General features: G+C 50.8%; 1 protein-coding gene across 1 annotated transcript; it reads right to left on the reverse strand.

Moving 5' to 3' along the window:
- Positions 1 to 5,164: 5,164 nt before the first annotated feature.
- Pttg1ip (PTTG1 interacting protein) lies at positions 5,165 to 22,000 on the reverse strand. The gene is made up of 6 exons (XM_050140608.1): positions 21,784 to 22,000; positions 17,152 to 17,204; positions 14,217 to 14,325; positions 10,746 to 10,920; positions 9,786 to 9,832; positions 5,165 to 6,783 (listed from the first exon to the last, which is right to left on the reverse strand). The coding sequence occupies exons 1-6, from the start codon at positions 21,890 to 21,892 to the stop codon at positions 6,746 to 6,748; spliced, it is 531 nt and encodes a 176-aa protein (XP_049996565.1). The 5' UTR covers positions 21,893 to 22,000; the 3' UTR covers positions 5,165 to 6,745.
- Between the last annotated feature and the right edge of the window lie 727 nt (positions 22,001 to 22,727).

Raw genomic sequence — 22,727 nt, forward strand, 5'->3', positions numbered from 1 at the left:
ACAGTGAGAGGCCTGAGAGGCCTGGGACATGGGCCCCTGGCACAGGTCTAAGGTGAAGTGAATCCCTGGGGGAGAGGAAACAGTGTGCAAGAAGTAATATTTGAGCCGGGCGGTGGTGGTGTATGCCTTTAATCCCAGCACTCGGGAGGCAGAGGCAGGCGGATCTCTGGGAGTTCGAGGCCAGCCTGGTCTACAAGAGCTAGTCCCGGAACAGGCACCAAAGCTACAGAGAAACCCTGTCTCGAAAAACCAAAAAAAAAAAAAAAAGAAGAAGAAGTAATATTTGGCTGGGCAGTAGTGGCGCACACCTTTAATCCTAGCACTCGGAGGCAGAGGAAGGTGGATCTCTGAGCTCGAGGCCAGCCTGGTCTGCAGAGCATGTCCCAGGACAACCAGGATTACACAGAGAAATCCTGCCTCAAAAAATTAAAAAAAAAAAAAAAAGATAATATTTGAAGGCATAATAAAAGAGGATTTTTCAAAACTGACCAAAGAGAAACCATGATTGTAATGAGAGCATCCATCCAATAGAAAAGCCCCCACCCCAACCCACAGTTCTTGTTAGAAGAGTAAAGCCGAAGACATTCCAGCTGCCGTTTGCCAAGTAATGGCCCAAGAGCTTAGGTGTTCATTGCTCACAAAGCAAGACGGTGCTTCCAGAGGAAATAAAGGACTTGCATCCGAGTTTTCAACACAAATGATGGAGAGTAACTGCCCATGTTGCCCATGTAGAAGCTTCTACCAATCAAAGCCTTGTACACAGCAGTGGGCGGAGCACAAGAATTCACCTCATGAGCATATGCCAAAGGAAATTTAATGACAGGAATGCTTTAGCAGAGAAGCCTAGAAGTCCAGCAAGGAGCCAGCACCACAGAGGGTACTTTTGAAGGGAAGTGACAATAACATAGACAAGTGTAGTCATGTTAAAAGTCCAAAACAAAAGCAGAATACGAACCAGTGCAAATACTTACCCGAAGCAGGGACAACTGAGGTTCCTGTGGTAAGGGAAGTGGTGGAGGGTAGGGCAGATAAGTTCCAGGTCATTTTCAGAAATCAAACACTCACAGAGCCCACAGCCCCACAGATGCTCAGCAAACGAGTCATCAAAAGGCCATGAGATGGTCTAGCAAGGCATTTGCCCTACAAGCTCGTTAGCCTGAGCTTCATGCCTGAAACCCATGACGGGAGGAGAGAACTGACTCCCGAAAGTTGTCTTCTGACCAGAATGGTATATGCACACCCATAAACATCACACACACACACACACACACACACACACACACACACACACACACACACACACAGAGTTTACTGCCAAAAGCCCAAATGGAATTCATGACTGAGAAAATCAGGCAAGACCTGTGTGTTGTTTGGTAGGCTGCACACTATAAAAAATCTGAAGTCATTACTCTTACCCAGCAGGGCAAGTTCTTGTGATGTGTTTCCTGGCATAAATAGACAGCAAGCAATGAAGCCAGGAAAAGTTATACTTAATGCTTAACATCTGGTGCACACTGTAAAAAAAAAAAAAAAGCAGTTCCTGAGATTGAAATCCCAGATAATCACATGCAGCAGGAAGAAAAATGGGGAGTGGGAGGGGCACAGAGAGAGAAGCAAGCCACACACAGCCCTTGCCTGGCTCAAGATGTAAACACAGGTATTAGGTGCTAACAGAATGATGGGCATTTAAATACATAAAAATATTTGTTATGAATGTACTTTGCTGTGGCAATATTCAGTTTCAATGAAAAAGTTTGGCAAAGGAAAAAAATTAGGATCAGCTCAAGAAAATTAGAAATAGGGGGCTGGAGAGATGGCTCAGAGGTTAAAAGCATTGGCTGCTCTTCCAGAGGTCATGAGTTCAACTCCCAGCACCCACATAGTGCCTCACAAACATCTGTAATGAGATATAGTGCCCTCTTCTGGCATTCAGGCAAACATGTAGACAGAACACTGTATATAATAAATAAAATAAATTTATAAAAAGAAGAAAAAATTAGAAATAGCTTTCAAACTACTATGGATACCACAACAGTACAATCAAACTCAACCCATTTGACTGGTTTATAAAAATGATGTAAGGGCGTTCTGGAAGGTTCTTACATGAACTGCAGCTCCCCAGCCTTCACTTGTGTTCATGGTGTGGTTACTATCCACACTGTTTACAGACAGGGAGAAGATGGTGCAAACACTGGGTGGTCAGACCCAGACCGCACTACATGAGAGAGCACTGCCCTCCTTCAAAGAGGAAGAACTAATGATTTGCAGAGCCAGGGCTGTCAACCCCATCGCAGAGTTGGGATCAGCTGGGTGGTCAGCCAGCTGAAACCCAGACACAAGCCAGACACGAGCATCACTTGTGGCAGACAAAAAAGAAAAAAGAAATAAGAGAGAGGGGGAGGGAGGGAGGGAGGGAGGGAGGGAGGGAGGGAGGGAGGGAGGGAGGAAGGAAGGAAGGAAGGAAGGAAGGAAGGAAGGAAGGAAGGAAGGAAGGAAGGAAGGAAGGAAGGAGGCTTGAGATTAGGCATTGGCAGATCATTGCTGAAGGGCAGATGTGGACCGATGTAAGCACACAGAGCCCTGGGAGCTGAGCATGCCCTGCAGACCATGGCTGGTAGACTTGACAAAGTGAAGGGTCTAGTCCTAATGCATCATGGCTCTCTGACAAAAGGACCTCCAGCAGAACTATAATGTAGTGTGGTCCCCAACACCCAAACCCATCAGCACAGCCCAATATACTACTCTTGTGACCTTAGACACACTTAAAAACTCAGATCAAATTCAGCAGTGCCATGACACGTAGAGACCACATCCATGCCGCCTCCACCCAGACTGGGAGAGCTATTGGTTCTGCTCAGTGCTCCAACTCAAAAGTCCAGTTTCGTCCAGAAAGAGTGCCCACCGGATCTGTGATGCTCTTTGAGGAAGCCAGTTCTGTGCCGATCTCCTGGTTTGTAGACGGAACGCTGCAGATCTAGAGCCCTATCCTGCCTTTATCATCCGTGCTCTCGTTTATGCCCTAGCATCTTTGTGGCTATTATGGAAAACTTTTGGAAGTGTTGACTTAGCACACGCCTCTAGCTTCTACCAGCCCTAAAGGCTAAGAATGTCACTGAGAGTTTCTGAGAGACTGTGTCTATTCACACAATTGCTTCCAAGGAGGAGCGTGTCCTTCAGGGCAAACCCAACCCATGTTCCTGAGCTATGGCATACATATCTGGTTCAGAACAAACTATCTCTTATTCTTGGAGCAAGCACTGTTTCACACTGGCTGGCAAATGTGCGGCCTTGGCTATTTCTTAGCCAGTCAGAGGTGGTCCATAAAGATCAACCTTGACAAGCCCCTTCCCTTGCTGTTGTTTGCTTAAGTCATATTTCCTGGGGCAGAGGGTAAGTTTTTGCAGTAGTTCAAAGGAAGCAGACGCTGGGACAAGGCCTCAGAGGTAGTCTTTGGGGTGGAGGGCCTCTCAGGGTTACAGTGTATGGAGCAAGGAGGGGAGGCAGAGAATGAAGAGATGCCAAGAATGGCTGAGAATCTGGCTAGCATGCTCAGAGACCCAGTGGCTTCTCCTGATGAATCCAGGACAGAGTGATGAGTGGGTCACACTGGCTTGGCTGCTCATTCTGGTCGTGGGTCCTACCCAGAGTGCACTGCTGACCAGTGCTGAGCAGCCCATTGCTTATTCTCTCCTCTGGCTGCATGGCTCCCGTATCTCTCCACTTTCACCATGTTCCCTCTGGCTGTGGATGGCACTGGTGTCTGTGGGAGACCTTTCCCGGAACACTGAGGTGGAGCAGGAGCCATAGCAGCCCTGGATCAACCCTGTCTGAACCCCAGCTGTGAGCCTACCCTGCCTCCTTCCTTTCACTTGAGCTCCAAAGGTGGGACCAGGACTCAGAGCTTAAGCTCTTTTTTATTTTATTTTATTTATTTATTTATTTATTTAATTTTTTTTTGGATTTTCGAGACAGGGTTTCTCCATAGCTTTTGGTTCCTGTCCTGGAACTAGCTCTTGTAGACCAGGATGGCGTCGAACTCAGAGAGATCCGCCTGCCTCTGCCTCCCGAGTGCTGGGATTAAAGATGTGCGCCACCACCGCTCAGCTTAAGCTGACTCTTAAAAAGTGCAAGGCTGCTTGTTCTTTGAGTACCACTTGAGGGACTGAGGGGTGGTTACAGGTAACAGACAGGTCAGGTCCTGACACATAGTCGCTGACAGCATCGTGTCACTGATGTACCTGCCCCCACCCCAGCATGCTCCCCTGTCTGCAAAGGAAACTGCTAGTAAACCTTTCTTCAACCCAACTACATTGTGTTATTTTCCCACGGGTGAATCTAAACGCCCAAGCTGAGGATGTCCTTGGACCTAGAACCATTCCCAGGTAGCTTCCGTGGAACACTCAAAGATTCAACACATCTAGTATCTTTGCCAACTGGGCCCCCAGAATTCCTATTGGCTTCCCCACACTCCCCCAGAATTTCCTAGCACGTTACCATTTATGGTGCCAATTACTAAAACTCTGTTCTGTGGTCCCGGGACAAGCATGGGTGAGTGGGCTCCCGCCTGTTCAGCAAGGTGACCTGTCCTCTGGACAAGGCTGGGTGAGTGGGCTCCCGCCTGCTCGGTGATGTGACCAGTCCTCACTGTGTCGCGCAGCCTGGGCAGCGTGCTTTGGAGTTTCCATGGGTGTACATGTCCCAGGGATTGTGTTTCCCGGAGAACAGGTCAGTCCGGGCACACGCCTCAAGAGGGCAGACTTACTGCAGCATGAACCCTGAGCAGACAGACTGCTGTCAGCCTGACACAGGCAGACTCAGTGACACCCATGCCCCTTATCTATGCTACACCAGCAGCCTCTCTACTTCAGACACCAGGGCTGAAGGAGCCAGGCGCTACCTGCCAGGGGAGGGTGCCCAGTGCCAGCCATACGAAGCACCTTCTGACGTCTTTGTACCAAGACAACAGCAGAATCCTGAATATGGCAGGGTGGGTGACAATGAGGACCTTTCTACAATGAGGGCAGGAGTATTGACCACTCCAGGACTGGCCTACTCAGCCCCTATGGAACATGGTACCCAGGTCACAGGGCAAGTCCAGTTTAATTCAACCGGAAAGCTCACACCCCAACTCACCCTTGAGACAAAGCACAGAGAAAGACATCAGTCTTATTCAACCATTTTATTGGAAAGTGGTTAAAAAGTAAGGCACTGGGGATGGTGGTCTCAGGTGTAGGTGGCTGCTCTTCGTGCTGCTCAGAGGCGGGCGCAGGGCAGTCCTGAGAGCACCTGCTATCTGTCTACACTGGAGAATTAAATACTCTGCATTTAGCAGCTGGTGACTATCATCAGCTCAGCAACCTAACAGGCATGACTTATACATGCTACATACTATACAACGCTCATCAAGGCCTGCGAGGAGGGCTCCTTTACCAACAGACAGTAGAAAGGCAAATCTCAATGGCTGCTGTAATACTTAAATGTTTGATGATGCTTCGAATTACATCAGAAGCCTAACAAGGCAGAAAGAGAGCGCTAAAGGTCATTCCCTTAGTTTCTGAAAATTGGAGGGGAGAGGTATCAATCCCTGGGCAGAGTGACAGAGTTGAAAAGGTTACTGAGCTGCTGGGTGAGGTGTCTAGGAAGGAAGGAGCCTGCAGTAAGGTCACCATCTGCTGGTGGCTGCTTTCCTAGGGGGAGTATCTTTCCTTCTTACCCTGCCATCAAGCTTGTGACACAACTGGATTTCAGAGAAATGTGCACTGTGGACAGTATCACGGGGACCCTTGTGTCCCTGACAAGTTTCCAAGGGCCCACGATGATGTGTCAGATACAGTGAGCCGAGACACGGCTGGAAGCAGGATGTGAAGTGAGGTGGGTGTGTATGTCTGCTCAGTTTTTCTGGTAGGCAGTACAGCTGGGGTCCTACAAGCTGTTCAACCTCCATGCTACACACAGGGCCAACCGGGCAGCCTGTCAGGTAGAGGGAAGATGTCCAAGATCTGCACAAAAAAAGCCCTTCTGAGGACGTGGTTCCACATCACCACAGCGGAAAAGCCTGAGGCAGGCAACTCAGCATGCACAGGAAGATCCAACTGAACTCACAACTCAGATTTCCCATGGGGGAAAAGGCTCTCCATCTAGTAGAGACAGCTGAAAAATGCCATCCAAGAAGAGGCCTGGACTTTTCATGAAAGGTTTGGAAAGACTGTTTCCTGCGGGACTAAAGATCTTATGTGCTCCTGTGTCACTGGATACAGCTGGGTACCAGACTGCTTGTGGGGACAGTGTCTTCCAAAAGTCACCCAATCTAAAGCAATGACATGTCACAGAAATGGACTTGCAGTCACAACATAGCCTTGGGAAAGCAAGGATAGTGGGTCAATTCTTGCCCTAACAAAGTAAATATGACTTCATTTGTTGCAATGTGAATCTTACAGCAAGGCCACTCGGCAGCCAGTCAGCAGCTCAGGCCACCAGCTTTGTAGAGTGTGGGGCCCGAGTACATTTCCTCCCCCATAAAGGGACGTCATCAAGATTAACGTCTCAGGTGATTACATACAGAGATAGAGGGAACAAGAGCAGGACTGTCCTCTCAAGGCCACTCTGGTGCCTGTGCTGAGGCTGGAAGGAAGAGCCAAGTCATACGACCCAGGTCATAGGTGGCTGTAGTGGTCAGGTCTCCGCAGGCTATGCTGAGGATGGCACTCCCAGGAAACTCTGGAACTGCAAGTGTGTGCCAGCTGCTCTAGAACTTCTCATATGGGTTTTGCTCTTTAAACAGACCTGAGGGAGAAACAAACAAGCGTGACTTACGACCTCACCCACTCCACCACAGACAAAACTCACAAAAGCAATGTGTTCCCGCGATCCTAGTACTAGGGAAGCTACTGCAGGAGGACTGCCATGAGTTTGAGGCCAACCTGGGTTACAGAACAAGAAACTAAAAGAGAAAAACAAACCAAAAGGCTGGACTTCCACACCTTTAATACCAGCACTCAGGAGGCAGAGACCAGTGAATTAGAGGCCAACCTGTTCTACCAGTAGAGTTCCAGGCCAACCAGAGTCCCATAGCAGAACCTGGTCTCAAAAACTCAAACCAAACAAAAAGACAAAAGGAAACAAAACTGTTCACCCCACTCCTACAAAACAACCTAGCTAAGTTTACCTCAAAATTACCCTCAGTGCTAAGCAGGCTCCCACACTATCCTTGACTATCACTGAAGCTGAGTCGCACGTGACCTTAAAACTGAAGTAAAATCCATCAGGAACAGAAATCCCAACAGTTCCTGAGAAACAAGCCACAGCTGAGGTCACCAGGGAAGTTCCTGCACGTTATTTCTTACCACAGCTTGTGCTTGGAGAACTAAGACTAGAAAAAGAACACACACCATCAAGTTGACCATCAAGACTTAAAGTAGACCTAAGACAAAATATGAACTTAAGCACCAATCTGTGTACCCACCCACTCTTCTCTTTATTTCCACCCTTCTTCTACCACTCTGCAATCTCTCACTCTGTCTCATACTGCCCTCACTGTCCCAGCCCCCACACGGTACCTGTATGACAAGTCCTGGGCCAGTGCAGTAATCTATCGACTAGGGCTTTGATAGCTAGGTAGAGACACTAGTATCTCTGTGTTCCAGACTCACTCAAAACCCATAGACACAAAGATGAAGCAAGACCAAAACAGCAGGACAGAAATCAACAGAGAGGAGACGAGGGCTAGCCAGGGTCAAGTGACATCTTCTGATATCAGAGAAGCCCAAATCCAAGTCTAGGCCACAGCACACAGAGCCCGAAACAGGAGCAATGAGGAAGAAGGCCCCACCAGCTATAGCACTTCCTCAGTTCCCAGTGCACAGTGTGACCAGGTCCCGACACCAGCAGCAATGGGACTGCTACAGCCCCCGGAAGGGGACCAAATACTTGCATATTTAATATCTGAACAACTCAAACCCAGAGAAGCCACACTGTACTGGGGCAAGTGGATTCTGCTATATCCCAAATAACAGAAACTCCCTGGTATCATGGCTTAGACATTAAGTCATCTTTTAGTCAATGAAACAGATGTTCAGATGTGAGCTCTGTGATAGGTCATAACTTCCGAGTTAATCAAAGGGTTCATCCATTCATAGATTCTTTTCTTTTTGTTGTTTGAGACAGGGTCTCAGTACCCAGCCTTGGCTGGCCAGGAACTTACTGTGTAAACCAGGCTAGTCTCTAAGTTTTAAGTGATCTACTTACTGTGTAAACCAGGCTAGTCTCTAAGTTTTAAGTGATCTACTTACTGTGTAAACCAGGCTAGTCTCTAAGTTTTAAGTGATCTACTTGTTTCTGCGTCGAGTGCTACCATGCCTGGCTTCCACTCATAGATTCTTAAACTGATGGCAGTCTCGGGAGACAGGACCTAGCTGGAGGACACAGGTCCTTAAAGGGTTCTCCTTGTCCCGGCTGCTGTCTCCTCAAACCCTGCCATGGCTGTCATATGTGAGCAGCCTTCCTCCACCAAGCTCTGCCCACCAAAGGCCCACGGCAGTGGACTCTGGCATTTTGTCTCCGCTAACATACACTGTGGAATAGTAATGTTCCAGTGGGTAAGATCCTGAAGCTTCACAAATATGCTATCTCCTTATTTAAACAATGATCCCAAAATTGCATTTCTTAGGAGTTGGTCAGATGGGTTGAGTAGGTAAAATCCTTGCCACCAAGCCTGAAGACCACAGGACCCATACAGCAGGAGAGAACCATTTCCCAGAAGTGATCCCCTGGCCTCCTTATGTGCACGATTGCATGTTTGTACACTTGCATGCACACACACATGTAAATGAATTAAATAACTTTAATGCTTATTTTTGGGAAAGTTTTTCAAAGTTTCTCCATTGGATTTCTCCTGTTAAGATAGTAATTCAAGCTGGGTGGTAGTGACACATGCTTTAATCCCAGCACTCAGGAGGCAGAGACAGGCAGATCTCTTGGCGTTCAAGGCCAGCCTGGACTACAGAGGGAGTTCCAGGACTGCCAGGGCTACTAGAGAAACCCTGCAGTTCAAGGTCAGAAAGGTGGGTTCACAGTCGGTGCCTTCACACAGCCCCATGGCCCCACATCTAAGTGGGTGAGGGGTCAGCTTCTGCAGCACCCAACCTCCGCAGCCATGAGTCTAGGCGGAAAGCTCTAGGACCATTTCTGAGCTTTAAAAACAGCTGAGAACCAGCTGGAAGAGCAACCAACCAGGACCAGAGACAGACTAGAGTGTGACGCTGGAGACAGGGACTACCCTTTGTGCTGGGTTTCTGACTCATTTAACTGAACCACACAGGCTTACGCTTGGTTCCTGGTCACTCCCAGAGTCTCTCCAAACAAGATGACACAGCCAGAAAGCAGCAAGGGAGGAATGGCATGCGTCAGTCTCAGCCAGTTCTGGTAAAGGAGGGTGGTCTGACCCCAACAGAAGACAAGGAGAAGAGACACGCACAGAGAAAGGGGTGGAGACAGCCCAGGAACTCACAGAGCCAAGGCTAGTTACACAGGCAGACCCCATTTTATGGCAAATGGACAAACAGCTACGAACACCTGTCCTGAAGTTTTTATTCCCCATGAGTGCCAAAGAAAAACTGTGGCTGAGATTAAAAACCTTCAGAGCCTTCCTGCTTTCAGGCACTCAGTACAATCAGTCTTTGGTGGCACCCTGAGAACTGCACAGCTGCTGTCTTCAGTGAAGGAGTTCTCTGGAAAAATGGCAGCTGCCCAGATCCCAACCAGTCAAGAGAGACAATTTTCATTCTTACCGTATTTCTTCCTGATTTCATCGTGCCTTGACTTCATCTCTGCTCTCCTAAAAAATACAGAAAAACCAAGTAGCATCAAATTATGACAGACAAGTAAGGTCACCCCAAACTCCCAGGCCTTCACTTCCTCTAGCAGAGGCTAGGGCTCCTGCAGCACTTTCTACAAGCTCCCCCAAAAGAAGGTGGAGATGAATGTGGTTACTAGGCCACACCTACCACTTGACCAGCAAGCAGGGTGACTGCAAAGCCAGTCTTCCGAGGCTGCTCTAATGGCCCTTCTATTCTTTTCCATAAACTAATTCTAACTGGACATGGTGGTAACCACTTGTTATCCCAGTGCCCATAAGACTGAGACAGGAGGATGCATGCAGAGTTTAAGGCCAGGATGGGCTATGAAGTAAGACACTCCCAAAAAAGAAGAAATCAAAAACTGAATTCAAATGTCTAATACAGTGATCTTTTAAAGTTCTCATAAAGAAAATGCAGATGGGTTACCAGGAAAAAGCAACTGCTTAGAGGTACCCGAGTCAGAGCTGAGAGCATGATCATCACTGCCTCCAGGGGCTGCATGAGGCCCCAGCACATATTAGGAGAATTCAGAGCTCCGGGAACTAGTGGGCACAAGCCAGTGTCTATACGAGCAGTCAGGTTACTTCATCGCCAGAGGCTGGGGCTGGAATAGCAATACTCAAGGCTAGGCTTGGCCAGTGCAGGGCACGGTAGCGCAGGCCCTACCAGTAGAAGAGGAAGGCCAGGCAGCCTGCAGTCGGAGACACAGCCTGCGACCCCACAAGACTCCTACCAGCTTCCCTTTTTAACTACAGCCCAGAAAGTGTTGGACAACAAACACATGCTACCTCCCTAGCAATGGAAAAAGCACGGGACTCATAACCCTTGCTCCCCATGGCCTTCTTGCTGCAAATTCAGAGGCAAGCTCCCAAGCAACAAGCCCAGTCTCACCTCTCCTCCTGCCGTACTCTCCTCTCCTCCTGCTCTCTCATGGCCCGCTCATCGCTCTTGTCTGGCTTCCGGCTCCTCTTCCGGTTGCGGCAGCAGCAGCAGCAGCACACAGTGATCCCCAGGAGCACAGAGCCCCCAAGCACTGACATGGTGATGATCAAGGCCTCGAAGTTCACTGGAAGTCCAGGCACAGAGTTGAAACCTCGGCACGTGTGCCCTGCCTCCACCCCCAAGGGTACCACTTCTTGTCACAGGAGCAGTCCTAAACACAGGGTCTGGGCACGTGGCTCCTGTCAGCCAATGTCTACAACTTAACACTTCTAGATTAACCACAACAAACTGATGAGACAAGACAGCCCTTTTCCCTCCTCAAGACGGAAAGAAGGAAAGATGTCACTTGTCTGTTCCCAAGACCTCCTGACTCCTCAGAGCCACCTACGGATGGGGAAGTACCCTGACCACCAACATGTGCACATCCAAGCATCACAAATGCCCTGGTACTGGAAAATGGCTCATCAGTGTCACTCATTGATGTGACGAGATGGTACAGCCACCCTTCAGGAACCAATAAAAACTAAAAATAAATTTTAAGGTTCTTCTGAATTTCTCTTCAAGATCTTTAAATGGAAACCAGTCAAGGAAATTGGGTTGGGTGTGCTACTGCTCATCTTTAATCCCAGCACTCAAGGCAGAGGCAGGCAGATCACTGAGTTCGAGGCCAGCCTGGTCTACAGAGGGAATTCCAGGACAGCTAGGACTACACAGAGAAACCTTGTCTCAAAAAACCCAAAACAGTCAAGGCTTTTCTGCTAGTCCACTAAAGAAAAGCCAGTTCAGGAGCCCGCACTGCGTTTGCCAACATGTCCCAGTCACCCGGTTCAACACTGCAACAGGTACTTCACAAGCAAAGTCCCTAGCTGCAGGGCTGCTGACAGCCTGAATGTGTCCACTGCAGGTTCTGCTGGGCCAGGGAGGCACCCATGCAGCTGGGCAGCAGGAGGAGAGAGGCCGAGGGACAGCTCCTGGGCTCCCTCAGCGCAGGGGCTGTGCTCATCTGCCAGGCTCCACTTCAGCTTCTAAGCATGTTAAAATCAGAAATGGGCGCGAAAACTGCTCAGGTGCCTTTGACTCTCAAGCTTGTGTTTTGTCTGCCCGTGCCCAGCCTCCAAGTGCGGAGGTGCAAAAAGGAGCAACTTGTGTGGTTAGAAAGGAGACTTCGTCGGCGTGAGCAGGTGGTACAGTTTTTGACTACAGAATTCTGTAAAAGTCAACCTAAAAATGAGAACATTAAGACAGCTAGATCTAACTAAATCCAATCTACTCCCACAGCTCTCTGACAAGCAGATGAAACAGAAATCCTGTCATGATGGGAAAGTCGTCTGTGAGCACCTCTGCTAAGCCCATAGGGAAACTCAGCAGCTTCTTCTACTCATGTGCAAACACGGCCTGGTGGGAATGAGTGACATCTTGCTCAATGCAAAAGATCAACATGTAAAGACTTCATTTTCCCGCAAATGCACAGAACACTTCAAGTCATTATGATTAAAACCCTGAACAAAGATGACAGCAATTCTCCTACGGGATTCTAAAGTGATTTGTAAGAACTGACTGTTCATGGTGCAGGCCTACAATCATGACAAGCCACTAGGACCTATGGCGACATCAAGAGGCTAAGTGGCCCAACCTCACATGCTACTCTGCTCAGGGGATTATGGACCCTGTCCCACAACCCCCTTATCACAAGACCAGGCCCAACTACTCATATTCGCATGTAGCAGGTGTCAGTCCCTCAGAAGTAAGCAAAGGTGTGCCCGCTGGCTCAGAGGCAGACCTGCTGGCTCTCCTGACAGCACACGGCTACCTCCCACAGGCGCCAGCCTACACTGCTGGCAGCATGTGGTGATGACACATGCTGGTGAGCTACCGGCAACTTCATCTGTGCTGTGCCGGGAGTCCTACTTAGCCGCCCTCACCTGGGAGGGACCTGCGCTGCACGAGACCATTATCAGGAACACCCACCACCTGACACAGTCCACACCTTCAGCCATTAGTCAGAGCAAACGCTCACAGTTCTCCACACATCACCCCATGAGTCAAGGGTGAAACAGGCAAACGCCCACTATGTGGAAAGGACCTGAAGCAGGCAGAGGTCCTCAGTGCTTGGAGAAATGCGAATACATGAGGTCACATTGCTTTAAGGGCAAAACAGTTCAGGCTGGGAAGTCTCAGTGATGGAGAAAGCAGCATGAAGCAGGACTTCTTTCTATGAAGGCCACCTCAGGACCCGGGGAGGGGACCACTTCCAGAAGCTCTAGAATTGAACCTCTTGTTCCTCCGAGAACCCACAGACCAGAAGGTACTCTGGAATTCACACACTGATGGGAGATGCCTGAGTGGCAATCAGTGCTCCAGGGCCAACACTCCCAGTCCAGGAAGGAGCACTACCAGGAGGGGGCAGTGGAGGGCAGTGCTGAGAAGGCAGAGGCTTTCCTGTGCCAGGACAGACAGGATGACAACAGAGACAAGGCAAAGACACGGGGGTCAGCACTCATTGTTTTCTGGAGTCCCTGGGCTTTTACAGCAGCCAAGTTGTTTTGAGTGGAAGTTGACAGGATTCTGATCCTGAAGTCTTTTTTGTTTTGTTTTTCGAGGCAAGGTTTCTCTATTTAACAGGCCTAGCTATTTGGGAATTTACCTTGTAGACCAGGCTGGCCTCAAACTCACGAGATCTGCCTGCCTCTGCCTCCCAAGTGCTGGGATTAAGATTAAAGATGTGCACCTCCACTACCTGGTTTTTCGTTTTGTTTTTCCTGAAGTTTGTTTGTTTGCTTGTTTTAAAGATAACTAAACAAGATGAAAGGGGCAGAGGATCCATGATGCAAAAACATGAGGAACCATCAATAACTCCCTTATCCCAGTGCTCTGAGAAAAACCAGCTCCTTCACTACACTGCAAGAGGCCTGTGCAGCCCCAAACCTAACCACCACCAAAGTTAAACAGTTCACTCCAGGAAAATGAGTTCCAGGCAGCAAAATACAGCACAAATGTACTTAAAAGGCAAGCAGAAGCACATAGGGCTAATGTCCTTCAAGGAAGAAAATGACCAACACAGACACAAACACACAGACGGCTGTCTGGACTAACAGGGTCCTTGGTTGGGGATGACTGACTTGTGGGAACGCACACAGGCTCCCAGGTGCCACATCACACTCAGGAACATAAGAACAGGCTTTACACATGCCCCCCCCCCCCCTGCAATGTGGGTTGTGCAGTGCTGTGGCTAAGGACTGATTCTACAGGAGCTCTCCAGGTCCCTGGCTGCTTGCCAAACAGCAGACCACCACAGGTCCCCTTGGTTCTTCCCGTGGGAGTCACAGGACATAACTTCCTAGTAACTTATGCTGATTAAGCACAAGTCCCAGAATCACCAAAACCCACTGATTTTGCAAGAAGTAAATGAAAACAACTTACCCCAGCACACGCCCCAGCGAGCAGAACTCAGTTTACAGAGAGAAGCAGGGGGCAAGATTTTTCTCACTGGGTAGTCCAAGCATGCCTTGTTCTCGTTGCACCACAGACACTGAAAGAGACCAGCGTCGAAAGACCCTTCATACTAGGACAAGTCACCTCCCTGCCTCCAGTGCTACCCATGCCACCGTTTCTAGCATGGATGCATCCTCCAAATAAATACTCCCACTCATCCTTGTTGCCCTTTGGTCACTGTCCAACACAGAGGCTGGCATCCCTGTTCACTGTACAGAGCCCCACAGTCCTGAAAGCTGCCTGCTCTCGGGGCCTTTGAAGCCTGCTTATTTTCTCTAGAGGCCTCTTCCTTAAGCCTGAGATGGTTCCCTCCTATCTTCAAGGAGGCTTGCCCTGCCATCAGCCACCCAGGTCCCCACTGTCCCGACAACACTGCTGCTTCCTTCCACAGCATGCCTCTTCAGGCTGCACAGTGCATTTCCCACCTCATGCAGGAGGTCAGATAACTGTGGCCTTCACTGAGCACCCAGAGACACGGACAGGGGAAGCTAAGCATCCAGCAGGTAGGTGCTCCTTCGGGATCTGCTAACAGATGACACGACACAGGGGAGCCACTACCGCAGGAGGTCCTGGACCTCCATTTTTATGCTGCACTAAGTGTCTACTTCTGAGGATGACACAACCAAGGACAAGAGCAGAGAGAACCCCCAGGGGCTCTTGTCTAAGGCCCTCGGAACATCGGGGTGGGAACGGAAGTGAGGAGACAGTCCTGCCACACCAGCTCCTGTCAGAACTCAGTGCAGGACCCACCACACAGTGCTAGACAGGGCTGAGGACGGCCGCCGAACAGCAGAGTTGACCTAAAAAGGTGTCCTTAGGAAGACAACACACATCACAGGGAAAAGGAATTCTGCTGTCAAGAGCACTGGCCCTGCCAGAGCCAAGAGAACATCTTCCTAATCAGACATCTTCAGAGTAAGCATGTCACTGGATGTCAGCAAGATTAAGGACCAGGTCTGAGTGTCAGTTTGGAGTAACATCTACTAACATCAAAGCATGTGCTGGGCTACTGTGCAATGCCCACTGTGCATTCAGTGTCCTGGAACTGCGTGGCAAACAGCAGCAGAGGCCCGCAGATCCTGCTACGGAAAACATCTCCCATCCCAGTGGTTCTGTCCCGCATTATTTCTGGTTACTCTTCCACTTTAAAAAGGGCTCAAGTCATAAGGTCTGACCTTCTAAGCTCCAATGAGAACACAGCATTTGCAAGGCATGTTGTTCTACTCTTTTTAACTAAATAAGAGGCCCATCAACAACTTAACAGCATCAAGAAACAGCACAACCTCTCTCTAACCCACAGGTCCTCTGAAGGCCTACAGGGGCCTATCTCTTCCCCCTGTCTCCAGGCAGGCCCTTGGGCCTGGGCTAGCCTTCTCCACTTCACCTTACTGAAGCCTTGTTGTCTGGGTTCAGGCTCTACCCGACTAGAGCAACTCACCGTGACCTGGGCGGGTCCCTCTCTGGACTCTGTCCTCGCCACACACAACTCAGGGTAATGAGGTTATAAGGCTAGTACAACAATAAGCTATCTGTTATGGCTGAAATAGCCTCCTAAAGGAAAAACCAGAACCTAAAAAGAGTCAAGAACCACTAGCACCTGGAGGAGAAGGTTCAGCAGTACCAATGTCAGTCCTGAAGTGGGAGCAGCTGCGTATTTTTGTCAGCAGCTCCTACCGCCCACTGGAGTCTCACCAAGTGACAAGACTCGTCTCAGACCTGCACTACTGTCACTTTAAAAAGCTACTGTTGCTCTTTATTTTTTCATAACACTTTTATTGGTTATTTGGGTACTGCTGCTTTTTAAGATGCTCCCACTGTCCTATGGAGGAAGCCAAGAAGAAACACCACTCTGACCTGGGTTGTCCTTAACCCACCGTCAGGGAGGAACACACAACTGCACAGCCCTAGGACGCCATGAAGGCCCCCTGGAGTCCCCAGGGGGAAGCCTCTGTGGGCTGTTTTCTAATCAATTGCTGCTCCACTTCTGTTCCTCCCTGAGAGCTTCCGTGGCAAGCTACACAGCACTGGGCTAAACGTGCCCAAGCCGACTCCTCAGCCTTAGGGAGCAGCACAGAGGAGCCTTCCAGACTGGCCAAAGGGCTGGCCGTCACACTAGGGAAGCTGAGCGTCCTCAAAAGACATCTAGAGATCTCTGTTGTGAAGCCATTTCCCCACTGCTGGTCTGCCTATCCCAGAGTGCAGATGAATGTCTGTCCCACAAAACCCAGGATGAGCCTCTAGCAGGTACCTCATGAGTACCTTCTACTGTAGGCCACTTCACAGGGTAGGAGATTAGGGGTCTCTGCTCCAGAATAGCAGCTACCTTCTGACTTGAGGGCACACAGGAATTAAAGAGCAAACATGCTGGCTCAGTCTTCCCGGGGACCACACGGCCTGCAGCTCTCTCACGGACTAAAGAGGACCCTACAGCACTACACACGAAGGAAGAAGAATGCTGCCATTCAGGAGTGTGCATTCAAGCCCTGTGCTTGCTTGTCAAGTGCCTGTCATTGTATAAGTTGTTACCTCAGCCCCCAACAGGCCTTGAAGGTTGGGCAACCCTCTAAAGAAGACCTGGTCAGAGGCAAGAAGTCCCAGTCATCAAATGCCAACATATCGGATGCTGTTGTCCAGCTGTGCCAAGCAGCTCCAGGAAGGGTGTATCCTCCACACTGCCTACCCAAGTCATGGATACTGGCTGTGCTGGATGGAGCCTGCGCCGTTCATGAGAAGGCTTCGGATGCCTGAGAGAAGCTGGAATAGGACTTAACCACCACCGTGTACAGAACCTAACAATTCTCAGACGACAGAGGGCTCCCAACACACATGGACTGGAGGGCATGGGTCTGACCGCACTACTTACCGAGACATTCCTGAGGCACTCTTCACAGGATTTGTTTGTGTACACAGAACAACCTGCCAGGAGAGACAAAGGCATCAATCACTGAAGGGCAGAGAAGACACTGGTGCTCTGAACCTCTGCCAGGAATGATCAAGACTCTGCTGGTACTGGCCTGCTTCATGGCACCCAACTTATTCCTGTGCAAGCCAGTCCCAGAAGAGCCACTCCACAACTCTCCCTGCAAGGACTCTTCTGGGAAGGAAGATTCCAAACACAAGCAGCCCTGTGTTACAGCTCTCCTCCATAGGTGAGCCATAAACCTGTGCAACCACTGACATGCTGAGACCTTCTGCCACCAGCATGCTCTTGAGCAGGAGGCACGGCCGGAAGGGAACACGCCTACAGGAAAAGCCAAGCTTGCAAACTCACCTCTAGATTTCAGGATCCTGGGGCAAGCTTCCCCAGACCCAAGAAGCCGGGTGATATCAGCCTGCTCTAGGCATGCAGAGGACCCGGGGCACACTGCCAGCACCCACAGCACTGTTTGCAGGAAAGGGCCAAAGTCTATATAGCTATTGGCCCTGGAGCTCAAGCAAATCAAAGGTACAGAAGTAGCATATCAAACAAGTATCTCTCATGCTCTCCAACTTGGGCCACTACTTCTCCCCATCATCCTTAAGACGAGCACACTTTGGAAGGAGCACTGCATTCAAGTCACTGGCTGCCAGGGAAATGCAAATTAAAACTGCAAGGAAAAGAACGCGCAAGAAAGGCTGAACTTAGGGAGATGACCAGGAACACAGCAACAAAAATGCACATCTGGAGTTGCCTCAGCCATTCTTAGAAATGGCCACTCCCATAGCTAGCAAGTGCATTCGAGGCATCTTATTCAGGACATCAGAAGACACACCCGAAGGCAGCCCTGTGCAGGCGTGCTCACCACAACTCTATCCACAGAAACCTGACTGGAAACAGCCAGATGTTCACTCCTAGAAGGATGGACAGACGGACTGGAGTCTACACAGTGGAACAACTTCAAGCCACAAAGAAAAGTGAAATAAATGAAACTGAGCAACACCATGTAGGTTGAAAGAAGCCTCATTCCAAAGATCCCTTCCCAAAGCCAAGCACTTCTACACAATGGGGACCCTCCCACCGGGGTGAGAACAGGCGCTTCTGGGGCTGTTTGCTAGGATAGTCTGTCTGCATCCACGGTAGCCGGGTTACATGAGAAGACTTATCCAGGGATACGGTTAAGCTTTCTAATCTCACAGGAGGAAATTTTCTCCAAGGGAAAAACTGGTGTGGAGCAGACCTGTGAGCCCAGCCCCAACCACCTGAGGGCTGAGGCCTGGGCTTCCAGAGGGCCTGTCAGTGTGGGTCACACAGAGATCCTGCCTCCAAAAGACAGAAGGAAACCAAGACAACGCTTGAGCTCTGGTGGTCTGCCACTGACCTGGAGCTACACTCAGAAAAGGCTACACCTAGGCAGGTAATGGCACAGGACTATCAGCAAAACGTGGTGATAAAACTAGTGGTGGGAGCCTGGTGGTGGTGGGGACACAAGCAGCTCCTGGGCTTCCCTTCGGGGCAGACCTGAGGGACAGCCAGGTGCTACTACTCACTTGGTCCTAGCTCTGTCTGTCCACAAAGACTAGAAGGGCAAGAAGCAGGGCACAGCGGCACAAGCCTTTATTCTCAGCACTCAGGAGGCAGAGGCAGGGGGATCTCCGTGAGTTCAAGGCCACCCTGGTCTACAGAGCGAGTTCTGGGGCAGCCAGAGTTACACAGTTGAGACTATGTCTTGAAGGAAAAAAGAAAAAAGAAGAAAAGAAAAAGAAAGGGCAGCACCAAACTTGGTTCCTCCATGAACGGGCTTTCTGAAGACAAAGCTGAACCGAGGAGCTTAGCGGAAACGGAGGAGCTCAGAATTGTAAAGCTGGAACAACTTAAGATGACTCTAGGGTCAGAGGTCAAGCAGAAAAGGAAGGACCTCACTGGACAAACCGATAAAGCTGTGGGTGGACTGTGCAGTAAACCAAGCGTCTGAGCTCCATTTTAACACCGCAGCTTCAGCAGCCATGTTCTAGCTGAGCAGAGACTAGCCTCGTTCTTAGGAGGAACTGCTTCTGAAAATTGTAGGGGCACAAGCCACCTCAGCCACTTACTCCCATGATTTGGTCAAATTAGTAACAAGCTGTAAGATTATAATGTGCAATAAATGTTTAATTACCAGATATTTTATGATAAGAAAGACACTAGCGAACACAGAGAGGGAGGGTGTGGTCAGCAAACAGGCAGTCACTCTGGAGAGCTGTACCATCCATGAGCTCACTGTACCACCCCCTCAGCTCTCCCACACACCCCCCACGGAGATCTTTCCCATTCTGGTGACAGCTGAGGGTGTGTCAAACACACCCACTCTCCAGCTCTTTTTCAAAGTCATCCACGAGAAAGGCTGGCGTTGCTTCCTATCAGCTGACACGGCGGCCCAGTAATGCCGAGGTCTGGATCTCCGTGATGGGATATTCTGGTAATGCGCTTTTGAGAACTGAAAGAGCTGAGCTCCAAGGAACGCATCATGAGCTCTGGCCACCCTCTCCATCCCCGCGGGCCAGCCTTCCTCCTCCCCAGAAAGCGTGAGCGGCAGGCATCCTGGCTCAAGTCGCAGACTCATGTGGCAAGGAAGGAAACACTGGCAACCTGCTCCCCCCAGCTCACACTTCAGGGCAGCGGCAAGGGGGAGGGGGTGCACACACAGTATCTCTTACCCATCCCGGGACACAGCCAACCACATGCCAGAGATAAGAACAGTATCTTTGCAGCTCCCTCAGTGCTGATCTTGAGATCCAGACTCTGAGGCATTATGAGTTAAGAGTCCAGTTTAGGTGGCATTTACTCAGTTCTAAAGACTTTGGGGCTCACTCACTTTAATAATTAAATGGAAAGATAATAAATAGTGACTCATTTATTCTGAGTTTACCTGAAACCCTGACGTTTCGGGTGAGTCAGTTACGGCACTCAGGACAAAAGGGCACACCTACGTGCAGACGGAAACTAAGGAAGCAAACATTGTGTATCATAAACCTGTGGCACAGAAGGGCTCATGCTGCCGTCTTCTGTGCCCCCGAGAAGAATAGAGCTGGAAGGGCTCAGGGCCCACTCTGGTGACAGGACTCAGAGAGCACCTCTACTGTCATGTGGGCGGGGGGAGCAGTCCTGGCCACCTCACTGTTGGAGGAGAAAAGGAGAGGAGGAGGGGCAGGGCACCCCAAAAGGCACGGATGGAGTAGTATTCAGTACAGTTCAGGCAGGCAGGTTCCTCAGGGAGAGAGGGAGGGGAGCTGCAGATTCCTCTGCAGACTGAGTTCAGTAAGGACCAGGTGACCTGCACCAGCCACCGCTGTGCCTGAGTGACCCTGTGGAAGGTGCCAACTGCAGTCCTTTTAGGGGCTGTTTTTCCCAAGACCAAGCTCTGAGAAAATTACTCCACACACCATGAGGGAGGGTCCAGAAGCCCTATCCAAGTGTCCTCAACGTCCTGCATTTCCCTCTAAGGATCCCTTGCAAGTTTGGATGTCCACCCAGCAACAAAGCACACAAAAACATTAAAAAGGTGAGTTTTGCCAGGCAAGGTGGCACACACCTTTCATCTCAGCCCTTGGGAGGCACAGGCAGGCAAACACCTGTGAGTTCAAGGCCATCCTGGTCCATATAGGGAGGCCCTGTCTCAGACAACAACAAAAAGGTGAGTTTGGGGCGCTGTGACATATTCTTTAAATGTATGCGGTACCCTTGTAAAGAGAAAAGGTTTTCATTAGGCATCTTCCTATAGAATGTCAAGTCGTAGAAATATCACACCTAGCACATGTTCTGTGGCAAGAGGTGGAGGATGTGGATGCTCTCTTCATGAGAGCGGTCCACCACAACAGCAGACCCCTGAGCCACTGGGAAGGGGTCCTGTGCCAGCACGGGCTCTCCAGCGTTCTGCCTGCTGTGAAGTCCTCACTGGGGAATTTAGCCCCAAGTTCCCCGGAACGCGGCAGTCACAGACCCTGGGCACACCTGAGAGCAGATAAGAAACTTAAACAGAGCTGCCACAACACGCAAAAGGTCACAAAGAGAAAACACACCGTGCCAGGCTACAGTGTAAAGCCACCTTGAGAGAGCCTGAGCTAACACGGTCGAGAAAAATATTCTCCCTCTCTAGCTGGGCCCCATCAGCCCTCGCTGTAAAGGTCAGGAAGCTGACCAAGCCAACCCTCTCATTTTCAGGCCTTGGCACAACCTGCCAGCTGCCCGATTTCCCCCAAAAGAAACAGTGCTGGGCTAGAGAGTCAGGCATTGTGCAAGACTTCAGCTCCTCAAAGCGGCGGGCCCAGCACCTGACACAGGCAGAAACGCAGAAGCCCGCCGAGTGGAAGCACAACCAGCCGGCCGCTGAGCAGGTGCCGAAGCCTCGGTTCCGTCTGGGCCTGTCTTTCCGTGCCTTAGGGCACGACGTAACTCCAGCGGCGGCTGACGCGCCCGCAGCTCCGAGGGAGGGCGTGAGCGCCGTGGACTCAAAGCCCGCGGGCTGGGCTCCGCCCTGGAGCCGACCCAGCCGCCCTCCTCTCCGACCCCCAGGCTCCCTGGACACCCCCCAGGCCTTACTCATTGCCGAAGGCTCCTGCGCGGAGGCTGCGGGCAGAAGCAGCAGCAGCAGCGCGGCGCTGAGGAGCATCAGCCAGCGCGGCGTCAGGCCGAGGGCAGCAGACGCCATGGTGCGACGGTGGCGTCCGCGGCCAGCAGCTCCTCGGGAGACTCAACTTGGAGGCTGAGCTAGGCTGTTTCCACGGCTCAGCGCTGAGGCACCGTAGGCGAGCCCGAGGGGCGGGGCCTGCGAGTGCGCAGCCGCAGGCTCCGGCTCGCTCCGCCCCCTCGCCCTTACGCCCGCCTCCGGGCGCTGCTGAGGCAGCTTAGTGCGCCTGCGCGCCGGCAGAAACAGCCGCGACGGGGTATAACGGAGAGTCAGACCCGCGCGTGCCCAGTAGATGGCCGGGGCTGTCCTTTGCTTGCTAGAGCGCTTGCGCGGCAAGGGAGCCTTGGCGTCGGAGGCAGGTTCCGAGGCTCAGATGCTCTGCTCCACATAGATCCATCGGGGATAGTGAGAGACCTAGGACCGCCGAGGGGCTCTGAGCATGACCGCAAAGCGGTGTGGCCTGGGCCGGTGGCCTCAAGTGCCTTTGATTAGGGCCGCTGGTAGCAGCGATTGCGGGTGGCGCCTGTTCTGTAAACCTCGACCACCCGACCCATCCTCAGTAGGGCCTCCTGCCCTACTGAGCAGGAAGGAGTAGGATTGTTTCCCAGGGCCGCGTGGGTGTCCACAGCACAGGTTTTGAGGGTTGGTTTACTTCTGTACATTCAAGCTGTCTCGAACTTGTCATGGAAAGGCGTTTAAATTCCTGAGAGAGGGCTGAAGATGAAGCTGACTTAGGTAGTAGGATTGCCTGCCTAGCAATAGATGCACAAGGCCCGTAGTTCCATCCTCAGAACCTCACAAACCCGTCGTGATAGAGCACGCCTGTCACCGCAGCACTTGGGAGGTGGAGTCAAGA

The sequence above is a fragment of the Alexandromys fortis genome, unplaced genomic scaffold (assembly GCF_014885135.2).
Source record: "Alexandromys fortis isolate MF-2015 unplaced genomic scaffold, M_Fortis_MF-2015_v1.1 scaffold_9, whole genome shotgun sequence".
NCBI classification, from domain to species: Eukaryota; Metazoa; Chordata; class Mammalia; order Rodentia; family Cricetidae; genus Alexandromys; species Alexandromys fortis.